At 40.9% G+C, this 12,684-nt stretch overlaps 1 protein-coding gene across 1 annotated transcript in view; it reads right to left on the bottom strand.

Moving 5' to 3' along the window:
• The window catches only part of LOC120043743 (Down syndrome cell adhesion molecule-like protein 1 homolog), a 96,950-nt gene extending 89,752 nt beyond the window's left edge, over positions 1 to 7,198 (bottom strand). Inside the window, exon 1 of the mRNA XM_038988307.1 lies at positions 7,165 to 7,198. Coding sequence (XP_038844235.1) covers positions 7,165 to 7,198 — 34 coding nt within the window. The remainder of the gene's footprint in view (positions 1 to 7,164) is intronic.
• Positions 7,199 to 12,684: the final 5,486 nt, after the last annotated feature.

Genomic DNA, 12,684 nt, shown 5'->3' with positions numbered 1-12,684 from the left:
AGGCAGCTGGGGATTTGGGCTAAAATAGAGAGAGACCAATTGTGCATGTTTCAGTTTTCTACGAGGGAGGACAGGAGAGGGAGGGTTGGGTATGGAGGGGGAGAGGGTGACAGTAGCCTCTAGGAGCTTATGACAGGGGAGGGAATGCCTTATAACCACATATATTTGGATTAATTGAGCTCAATTTCGAAATGCCATTGACAGGACCATTTTATTATATTTATTTTATTTTAATTTCATAATTATAAAAAAAAATCAATAGACCAATACATCCTTAGAAATTACACTGAAAATACAAACTGCTTTACAACAATTATAGCATTTCTGAAATCAATACATAATTAATTGTTAATCATTCTAGGCAATAAATAATTGAAATGTGTGTGTCTGTGTTGGATTATCATAATTTGTATTTGGTCAAAAATAGCAAACGGGTGGTCAGATAAATAAATTCCATATTGACAAAATTGTCTATTTCCCATCTTCAATAATGAAATATAGCGCTATAATAGTCGTAAAATATCCTATTTCATTTAGCTTAATTGGTTTTAAGCCTAAAGATGCAATGACTGTTCATCACCTAAAGATATAGAAAATTAATACTAATTAATTACACAGCCATTTGGACTAAAATAATGTCTCTTTGATTTGTTTCTTTCATTTATGTAGGCTAATTGACCAATTATGTAACCCATGTCTCGCTGTAAGTAATTCGCTAGCCCACTGAATTGGGTGTTTTTGCGTTGTAAAATGGGTCCAAGTATGTACGGGAAAATATTCAACAAAAATTCGATGTTTAAATGCAACATATTAAAATGAACCATTTAACAATAACAATTGCCTTCAAATAAATGGTCACGGTTCAATTATACACATAAACTTTGTAGCAAACAGTCCCAATGCAATGCAGAGAGGGAGGGCTGTCCCCTTTCCCACACACATAGAGAGAGAGAGAGAGAGAGAGAGAGAGAGAGAGAGAGAGAGAGAGAGAGAGAGAGAGAGAGAGAGAGAGAGAGAGAGAGAGAGAGAGAGAGAGAGAGAGAGAGAGAGCGAGAGAGCGCAGCCAGGGTTCAGGTGGGCTATTAGAGGGAAACACGCCTGGGCTTGTCCACATTCACCCACGCATCTGGGGTCTTCTTTGGTCAAATAAATTAAGATCGAATTAAATAGATCTAAAAAGACATTTGGATGCTGGTATGAGAACATTGTGCCTTTACTTAACTTGACTTTTCATATTATTTTAATTGATATGCATTCAGGGAGACATTCAAATGCTTGAATGGTCCACATGTACTTACACCCAATTACCTAATTAAATCCTTATTAACACAAAACAGCCTAAATAAAAGTAGGCGCCAATGTGAGCTTGTATCTTGGGTTTGCCCTTCCAGTATTGACAGACATGTCAGATAGGCCTACATATCAAGACATAAGAAGAACAAGAACAGATCTGCCCATCCTCCAGGCCCATGCCATTTATGAAATTATAACTCATAAATATGCATATACATAACTCCAAACAGCCAGGCTAAACAAAGGACTACACACTAAGATGCTGTTGAGTTTCTGTGTTATTTTCAACGCAGATTTGCAGGATTATTATAATACACTGTAATAGCAAGAGAGATCAGTTTGGTAATTCGTTCGGGATTTGCAGCCATATTGAATCAGCCTTTGAAATGTGAGGATTTTTCCCAGTCAAAAACAGAAAGCACTTTATATAAATCATTAAACGAAAAATAAACTCATAATGTCCACAAAATAAACGAGGAAACTCTGAAAAGAGTAATTTCATTTTCATTATGGGGTAATTAATTTGGGTGTAATCATTTGTCTAATAAGAAGCCTTTGGTTTGTTACTTCATTTTTCAACATGGCAACTACTCATTGACAGACACGGACTCTTGCCAAAAATCTCCTCAAGATCACCGCACAAAAATCACCACAGCACAACTCCAGAACAGTGCGCCTGTGTCCACAGCCAAGCGCGTATAACACATTCACAGACCCCCAAACGGACACCAATAGGCCAAACAACCACAGCAAAATGATTTACTAACACTGAAATAAAATTATAAGAATCGATTTCAACAAATACTTTGCACAACATGTGCCCATGGAAGTTTTGACCACTAAAAAAAGTCAACAATTCAGGCATTTCAAGAGCTGTTTTCATCTCCCTCTCCCACCTCGTTCTCCCTATCCAGCCATTTTACATATTCAGAACTCTCGTTGGTATAATGCGAAAACAAACCGTGCTATCAGCACCATCTGCGGCATCACCGACCGGTGCACACGGCCACACATCGACAAAAAATATATATTTCACACCTAAAACACCTCTACGTGCATCTTTACAATAGGCCTATGCATTTTGTAGACAAACAAAGTCATTTACACTTCATTTTCAAATCCAATCTCTCCTAATTCCATGGCTTCCAATGATGGCTACATCAACGCAGTTGTTCTCCTTCTACATCTCCATGTTTCTTTACAATTATTGGTAATTATTACAGTACTTTTGATCAGGATAGAATAAGTGAGACACTCACTGGATTTAATTTATTAAGGTAATACATAAAAACAGTGTTTCTTACCTTCCCGGAGAGAGTACAGCAGGAGTAAAGTTACAAGCCACATGCCATAAATAGCAGGTATATTTTTCAGGAATGTTTGGCAATCCTGGCAAGTGTGCGGCGCAGTCTTTGGCCAGGCGAGTCTCGGTGCTGGACTGGCGACTATGCTCCCCGGCGGTCTCTCCAGCCCTGCTGCCGGGATAACCATCGCAGGGAAATGAGAAGCGCCTGAGCCCCGCCCACGTCCCCTCCCTTCGACGTGACTATAGAACATGCAAGCGAAGCCTCCCTTCGTAGTCTAATGAGACACGGTCAAAATATACGTCACACGCCAAATGGAACCGCGAAGGGTCGAGTTGAGTTGAGGAGTGGATATTCGGTGACTTTTCGGTGGAAAGGAGGGAGTGTGCTCCGGATTGACGCGGACAGGTGGATGGCTACTGTCTCTGACACACAGGTGAGCGCGCCCACCTGTGCACCACACGGACTGAACTGGCCTTTTCTCTCGGCTTTGGATGGATCTACTCCAGATACCGTTGGATACTTTGAAACCAAATCACTATAATCAACAATATTACTTGTCTGTTTATTTATGTATTCACTCAGTCGCTGAGTGACGGTTGGATATAGGACTCCTGAATCGCATAGTGATTTAAAAGGAAAGCACGTCTCTCATCTTTCCTCTCCCCGGCAACGGAGCACGCGCGCAAATTCATGCAACTGAAAGCTCTCTCTCTCTCCCATGCATGCATGCACGCACGAACAAACAAATACACACACACACACAGACACACCGACAGACGGGGAGACCGAGAGACAGAGAAATAGCGAGAGAGAGATGGAGAGACTTGAGAGATCCCTCTGTTTGGTTGAGCCAACTGAACGTTTACATACAGACCAATAGCCTGCACTTGTTTTTTTGGCTTTCACCATATCACCCCCCCACACGTGCTGATATCGACTTGCTTGCATAAATTCAAATGATTGATTACACTGCACTCTTGCCATCATAGGACCAATATGCTCATATGACTGATGACCAATGAAGGACATTCCAGTCTAAAGAGGCTCAGCGGCACACTATGGCCTAGAGTTTATTGGTGTGTACACAGATTTGCAAATGTTATCACAGGTGCAGCGAAATGCTTGTGTTTCTAGCTCCAACAGTGCAGTACTGCCTAGCATGATTTAAAAAATAAACACAATACACACATAATCCACTGAGTGAACAAAACATTAGGAACACCTTCCTAATATTGCGTTCCACACCTCTTTGCCCTCAGAGAAGCCTCAATTCGTTGAGGCATGGACTCTAGAAGGGGTCGAAGCCGTTCCACAGGGATGCTGGCCCATGTTGACTCCAATGCTTCCCACAGTTGTGTCAACTTGGCTGGATGTCGTTTGGGTGGTGGACCATTCTTGATACACACAGGAAACTGTTGAGACTAAAAACCCAGGAGCACTAGAGTTCTTGACACACTCAAACTGGTGCTCCTGGCACCTACTACCAAACCACGTTCAAAGGTACTTAAATAGTTTGTCTTGCCCATTCACCCTCTGAATGGCACACATACACAATCCATGTCTCAATTGCCTAAAGGCTTAAAAATATATTTTTTTACCTGTCTCTTCCCCTTCATCTACATTGATTAAAGTGTATTTAACAGGTGACATCAATAAGGGATTATAGCTTTAACCTGGATTTACCTGGTCAGTCTGACCTGTACACTCAGTGTATATATTCGGAAAGTATTCAGACCCATTGACTTTTCCAAATTTTTGTTACGTTACAGCCTTATTCTAAAATGGATTACATTTTTTTTAAAGTCCTAATTAATCTACACACCCTATTATGACAAAGCGAAAACAGGTTTTTAGACATTTTTGCTAATTCATAAAAAATAAAAAACAGATACAGATACTACCGTTCAAAAGTTTGGGGTCACTTAGAAATGTCATTGTTTTTGAAAGAAAAGCACATTTTTTTGTCCATTAAAATCCACCCGGGAGGCCAAAATAACATAATATTAATCAGAAATACAGTGTAGACATTGTTAATGTTGTAAATGACTATTGCAGCAGGAAACGGCAGATTTTTTATGGAATATCTACATAGGCGTACAGAGGCCCATTATCAGAAAACATCACTCCTGTGTTCCAATGACACGTTGTGTTAGCTAATCCAAGTTTATCAGTTTAAAAGGCTAATTGATCATTAGAAAACCATTTTGCAATTATGTTAGCACAACTGAAAACTGTTGTCCTGATTTAAAGAAGCAATAAAAATGTAATTCTTTAGACTAGTTGAGTATCTGGGGCATCAGCATTTTTGGGTTCGATTACAGGCTCAAAATGGCCAGAAACAAATAACTTTCTTCTGAAACTCATCGGTCTATTCTTGTTCTGAGAAATGAAGGCTATTCCATGTGAGAAATTGCCAAGAAACTGAAGATCTCGTACAACGCTGTGTACTACTCCCTTCACAGAACAGCACAAACTAGCTCTAACCAGAATAGAAAGAGGAGTGTGAGGCCCCGGTGCACAACTGAGCAAGAGGACAAGTACATTAGAGTGCCTAGTTTGAGACACAGACACCTCACAAGTCCTCAACTGGCAGCTTCATTAAATAGTACTCGCAAAACACCAGTCTCAACGTCAACAGTGAAGAGGCGAGGAGTGGCTTTGGGAACAAGTCTCTGAATATCCTTGAGTGGCCCAGCCATAGCCCGGACTTGAGCTGAAAATAGCTGTGCAGCAACACTCTCCATCCAACCTGACAGAGCTTGAGAGGATCTGCAGAGAAGAATGGGAGAAACTCCCCAAATACAGGTGTGCCAAGCCTGTAGCTTCTTACCAAGAAGACTCGAGGCTGTAATTGCTGCCAAAGATGCTTCAACAAAGTACTGAGTAAAGGGCCTGAATACTTATGTACATGTGATATTTCATTTATTATTATTTTTTATACATTCGCAAAATTTTCTAAAAAACAGTTTTTGCTTCGTCATCATGCGGTATTGTGTGTAGATTAATGAGGGGAAAAAATCTATCTAATCCATTTTAGAAAAAGGCTGTAACGTAACAAAATGTGGAAAAAGTGAAGGGGTCTGAATACTTTCAGAATGCTCTGTACATATAATGGCGTGTAAAGACATTATCAACAGTATATGAATAGAAAAGGTGTGTACAGCAGTAGTTATATAGGATGAGCCATGACTAGAATACAGTATATATGTATAAAGTGGGTAAAACAGTATGTAAACATTATTAAAGTGATCAGCGTTCAATGACACTATGTACATAGGACAGCAGTCTCTAAGGTGCAGGGTAGAGTACCGGGTGGTAGACGACTAGAACAGTGACTAAGGTTCAGGGCAGGGTACTGGGCGGAGCCCAGCTAGTGGTGACTGTTTACCGGTCTGATGGTCTGAAGATAGAAGCTGTTTCTCAGTCTTTCGGTCCCAGCTTTGATGCGCCTATACTGTCTCCGCCTTCTAGATGGTAGCGGGGTAAACAGGCCGTGGCTCGGGTGGCTGAGGTCCTTGATGATCTTGAAGCTTTTGACCCTCTCCAATGCGGCCTGTCAATGTGGATGAGGGTGTGCTCTCTCTGCTGTCTCCTGTAGTCCACGATAAGCTACTTAGTTTTGTTGACATTGAGGGAGATGTTATTTTCCTGGCACCACTCCGCCATGGCTTTCACTTACTGCCTGTAGGCTGTCTCATCGTTGTTGGTACCAATGTTGTGTTGTCAGCAAACTTGATGATTAAGTTGGAGACGTGTGTAACCACGTCATCATGGGTGAACAGAGAGTACAGGAGGGGGCTGAGCATGCACCCCTGTGGGGCCTCCGTGTTGAGGATCAGCGTGGCAGAGGTGTTGTTGCAGAGGTGTTGGGGTCGAACCGTCAGGAAGTCCTGGACCCAGTTGCACAGGGAGGGGTTCAGACCCAGGGCCCTGAGCTTAGTGATGAGCTTGGAGGGCACTATGGTGTTGATGGCCTAGCTGTAGTTGATGAACAGCATTCTTGCATAGGTATTTCTCATGTCCAGGTGCAATGGTGATTGCATCGTCCGTGGATCTTTAGGGTTGATATGCAAATTGTAGTGGGTCTAGGGTGTCGGAGAAGGTGAAGGTGATATGGTTCATAAGTAGCCTCTCAAAGCACTTCATGATGACAGAAGTGAGTACTATGGAGCGATAGTCATTTAGTTCAGTTACCTTCACTTTCCTGGGACACAGGAACAATGGTGGACATCTTGAAGCAAGTGGGGACAACAGACTGGGATATGGAGATATTGAATATGTCCGTAAACGATCCAGCCAGCTGGTTTGCACATGCTCTGAGGACACAGCTTGTGATGCCGTCTGGACCGGCAGCCTTGCGGGGGTTAACAAGCTTAAATTACCCACTCACCTTGACCACGGAGAACGAAACCACACAGTCCTCATGAGCGTCGGTGGCACACATCGGCGGCTCAATGTTGTTTTCTTCGAAACGGGCAAAGGTGTTTAGCTCGTCCGGGAGCTAGGCATCGGTGTCTGGTTTTCCCTTTGTAATCCATGATTGTCTGAAGTCCCTGCCACATACGTCTCGTGTCTGAGCCGTTGAGTTGTGACTCCATTTGTCCCTGTACTGCCGTTTTGCCTCTTTGATTGCCTTACGGAGGTCACAGCTAGTCTGTTTGTACATGTTCCCAGTCACCTTGCCATGGTTAAATGCCGTGGTTCGCTCTTTCAGCTTTGCGCGAATGCTGCCATCTAGCCATGGTTTTTGGTTTTGGATAAGTTCTAATCGTCACAGTGGGAACATCATCCTCTATCCACTTCCTGATGAACCCTGTTCCGAGTCAGTGTATACATTGATACTATTCTCAGTGGCGACCTGGAACATTCTCAGTCCGCGTGATCAAAACAATATTGAAGCATAGATTCCAATTGAACAGACCAACGTTGAACAGTCCTTACCACATTAACTTTTTAAGTTTCTACCCATTAGTAGGGAGGAGCAGAATGAAGGCATAATCTGATTTGCTGAAGGGAGGGTGGGGTAGGTCCTTATAGCTGTCCAGAAAGGAAGTGTAACAATGATCCATGGTCTGTGTTGCGCGTGTAGCACAAGAGATGTGTTGATAGAATTTCAGTAGCGTTTTCCTCAGATTTCCTTTATTAAAGTCCCCAGCTACAATAAATGTGGCCTTAGGATATGTGGTTTCCAGTTTGCACATAGTCAAGTGTAGTTCCTTGAGAGCCGTCGTAGTGTTGGCTTTGAGGGAAATATACACGGCAGTGACGGTGACTGAAGAAAATTCTCTTGGGAGGTAATGCGGTCAGCATTTGATGGTGAGGTACTCCAGATCGGGAGAACAAAAGGACTTGAGTTCCTGTACATTACCACAATCACACCATGATTTGTTAATCATGAAACAAACCCCTCTGCCTTTCTTTTCCCCAGAGAGTTCTTTCTTCCTGTCTGCTGATGGACGGAGAACCCCGCTGGCTGAATGGACAGGGACAATATATCCGGAGAGAGCCATGATTCCGTAAAGCAGAGTATGTTACAGTCCCTGATGTCTCTCTGGAAGGAGATCTTCGCCCTGACCTCATCCACTTTATTGTCCATGGACTGAACATTAGCGAGTAATATACTCGAAAGTGGTGGATGGTATGCATCCACCATTTCCGAGTCTGAGTAGGGGTTGGATGGAAAAACCTCATGTTATGTTCAATGTTGAAAAGAATACAGGGGCAGAGGAGGTGCAGTGGACTCTTTAATAAGGTGTGTGTGTGTGTGCCTATTTGAGAGAGAGTGTGTGTGACCGGAGTGACTGGAGTGTTATAAAATGTGTGTGTGCAGTGGTGTAAAGTACTTTAACGTACTACTTTAGTAGTTTTTTGGTGGTATTTGTACTTGACTTTTGGGGTATCTGTACTACAACTTTTACTTCACTACATTTCTAAAGAAAAGAATGTACTTTTTACTCCATACATTTTTCCTGACACCCAAAAGTACTCGTTAGATTTGGAATGCTTCGCAGGACAGGAAAATTGTCTAATTCACACACTTATCAAAAGAACATCCCTGGTCATCCCTACTTCCTCTGATCTTGCGGACTCACTAAACACATGCTTCATTTGTAAATGATGTCTGAGTGTTGGAGCATGCCCCTGGCCATCTGTAAAAAAAATCAAAAACAAGAAAACGGCGCCATCTGGTTTGCTTTATATAAGGAATTTTTTATTATTACTTTTACTTTTGATACTTAAGTATATTTTAAACCAAATGCTTTTAGACCTTCACTCAAGTAGTATTTTACTGAGTGACTCACTTTTACTTTAGTCATTTTCTTTTGTAATGGGTTGAAGAACAAAGTCACAAAAAAATGTGCTTAAGTAGTACTTTTTTTCTACATATTTTAGCAGTAGTTAGTCCATCAGTCCAATAGATGGTGCTGTTGCACTGTGGTAGTGGGGAAAGTAACAAGTTATGGCCAAGCGCGCGTAACATTCCTCAGAAAGTTTGACTTTTGTGTCCGTTTTTCTTTATCACTACAGCTATATTTTTAGTGTCAAACTGAGTAAGTGAAGAATGTGATTGAGGGTGAATGAGAGGGTATGTTAATTTTATGCTTTATGCTTTGGGGCGGCAGGTAGTGGTTAGAGCGTTGGACTTGTAACTGAAAGGTTGCAAGATTGAATCCCTGAGCTGACAAGGTACAAATCTGTCGTTCTGCCCCTGAACAAGGCAGTTAACCCAATGTTCCTAGGCCGTCATTGAAAATAAGAATATTTTCTTAACTGACTTGCCTAGTTAAATAAAGGTCAAATTGATTTAAAAAAAATGCTAGCTGTGGTAAAAAATCACATAGACACTTTGAGTTTTTCTGAGTAAATGTACATGATTTCCTGGAAGTAATTTCATAAAGAATCCATTTATTTGAGGTCTCTGAGTTTGTTTGACATGTTATTGGTTCTGTGTAAAATTGTACTCACAAGCTGGTAAAATGGCACCATGCATGGACTTTAGTGCAGGCAGTGTGGGTGCAAGAGAGGGAGGCCATTTCATGGATGCACAACTGTTTTGAAGCTGAATGTACATTTTTATCCATTTTCTACATGTATAGCAATATTCAGACACGTCAGTTGTTTATCTTTATCTATAAGTGTTTCTATTGTGTGAATAAGGAAATCTACTGTAGGTAAAGTGCACTTATATTGTGTAAGTTAATATGTGCACTTGTATGTGAATTCATGTTTTGTTGTCATTACTTCTCAATCCATTGAAATTAATTAATAACTAAATATTGGAAATTAGATAATTGAATAAGAAAAAGCATATTAGAAAATAGATTGCCAGAACTGTCAAGACGATAACGTTTTTGTCCGTTTCTCTTTCTCACTAAAGAGGCCACCTTCAGATTCAGTCTGAGGCTGGTAACAGTATCTTTACTTTCACTCAATTATGACAATTGCGTACTGTGCCTTTCAGAGAATATTTCTCACAGAGAAAGTGAGAGAGAGGGAATGTTCTTCTCAGCCCCTGGGTCCTCCATGATGACTTATTTACTCAGGAAAAGTTAGCCAAGCACAGAGCAGTCTCATTCATTGTTGAATGTGCTTTGTCAGCCTGTTCCGTAAGCCTGTCTGCATTGTGAGCGGGCATCATCGCTTTGGCCTGCTTTTGCCACACCTGCATCTTTCCATATCATCCCCACCTCATCCTGTACCTGACAATAACACCCGACCCGATGCTGCACTCCACTAACCTCTTGCATGGAGATCAATCATTCAACTTTATCCCACCTCATCAAACCAACTCCCCCGACCTACTGTACACTACACCTGCTCAAATGCCCTCTTCCTCTGCTTCAAAAGCTGCCATCCCCTCAAACAGTAACCTTGTTCCCAGGCTAATTGCGCATGGGTGCAGGCAGAGGTCTCATGCCCTTAAGGGACTCAGTGGCCGTGCCCCCTCAGATTTCTACTGTAATGTTTTTTTGTTAAGTATTTCAAATACATTACAATTGTTGTTTCTCTGTGACACTACTTGCCACCTACACATTTTATGAAGATGGCTTTATCTTGCCCAGATAGGTTCCCAATCTCCCAACCTCATAACTAGCTACCAAGAAGCCATTTCAGGCTATCAATAAAGTTAGAGTAGCTAGCTTGTCTAACTATCTTAGCTGGCATTCCTTTTGGCAAGGTTGGTAGACTTTAGAAAAGCAAGCAATTACTAAACGTACTGAATAGGACTCACATTTCTTTAAATCTTTTACCCAGATTTTAGCAGAGATGCAGAGAAACATATTTAGTTTCTTTGAAAAAAATAACCACCAGTCAGGAGGATACAGACAGCTCAAGATGTACGCTTAGATATTGAGAAAAATAAACATATTTTTGACATAGAATTAAGCGTAATAATTATGGCTCTAGATTCCAGGGAAAATCTATTTCAGGTGTTTGAGAACATTTTTAATTCTCCAACTTCCACCCTCCAGCCATCCTCACGTACTTTGTGCCCCTTCAGATTCAGACAAATGTTTTGAATTCAAGTTTGTTTGTTGTGATTGCAATTTTACTCAACTAATTGAAACAGATTATCTGTGTGACTTAAATGCTTTCTAACAATTTGGAATGTGCATAAATTGCCTCTTGGGACTTGCATCCAAAAGCTTGCTGGGGTTCTAGTTGGTGGCAGTTGCCAGCCTGGCAGTAGGCTATACTGAGACGAGAGCTTCTTTGAGACAATTCGTTTATTATTGCTGCCGCCCTCTGGTTGAAATCTCTATTGCACCTGGACCATACATTCTGTTGTTTTGGCATCAATCAATTGATCCTCTTTTTAGACATACTTTTTAGACAATGCTCCAAATTCACGCAGAAATCCAATTCAAATGTATAAATAAACCATATACCGAATTGAAGACCAGAATATTGTGTCGAGGGCAAAATGCAAATTCTGTAGTAAGCCTAGGTCTGTACCACTTGGATTGACCTTGCCTCAATCCTCAGCATCACCAAAGAAACAAACAAAGCCAAAAATGTTTTAATTAAGATAATTATTTACTGTTATCTGACAGTTAACACACATCACACTTCATATTATTCCTACATTAGTAATCATAAAGATGGTGGTCTCTCATCTTGACACGGTATTGACGTAATAGTGTTGTCCTTGGGCCATATCATGGCTGTCTCTGGTCAATGTCTGGAACAAAACCTATAAGAACACATTAGAGATGTCTCATAGCTCACATGAGCAGTCAGGGTATAATATGTCTATACTCTAAAGCCAATAGATGGGTTATATAACAAAACAAAGCGTTGCTGGGTCAGATGGTCTGGTTGTCTGTCAATACAACATTACATTACCTTGTTTCAATATTCAGCTGTGTTCACAGGCCTGTAAACAAGACAAAAACAAGACAAACCATTGAAACATGGACAGTGAGACAGTGTATGTTTTATAGGGTTGTTCCATTTGATTTCAATCACTTTTTGACTGCACCCCTTTTGATTTTAATGAAACGTTCCATACATATTTGCCCAGTGTAGAAGTGGTCCGAAAGTTACTTTTTGGACCAAAACATTTAGGAGAAAGAGGTGTGCGAAGTTGACAGATTTTGCGTACCCCACCCTACCATGAGACATCCATGTCTTCATCACTGGAAAAGATAAACGGTGGAGTTTGATATCATTTAAAAGCTTACAAACAGAGTTGTCAAACATTTTTAGATTAATAACTTTTTTAAATGATCCTTTAATGTCAATTATCTAAAAATGTGTCAACTTCGATTTTTGTAATATTTGCATATTCTGTAGCTTAGACCCTATTTTACATAATCTGAGGTATTTGTGTTGTGCCCGCAATTGGTTGAGACACAGCATACTCTTGAATACAGGGTGGGTGACAGACCACTGCAATTTAGCTGAATTGCTTTTTTTACTTCCAATTACTACCACAAAGATGGCCGCAGGGCCAACCACCGTTGATAATCAACTTACAGTGCATTCGGAAAGTAGATTATATAAAAAAGGGTCTAAACTAAAACATATGCAAAAACATAAAATCGGAGTTTACGTGTTTTTAGATCACCGACTTTAAAGG

Source organism: Salvelinus namaycush, chromosome 3 (genome assembly GCF_016432855.1).
Source record: "Salvelinus namaycush isolate Seneca chromosome 3, SaNama_1.0, whole genome shotgun sequence".
NCBI lineage: Eukaryota > Metazoa > Chordata > Actinopteri > Salmoniformes > Salmonidae > Salvelinus > Salvelinus namaycush.
The sequence above is the reverse complement of the archived record's forward strand: the minus strand, read 5'-3'. Positions and strand labels throughout refer to the sequence as shown.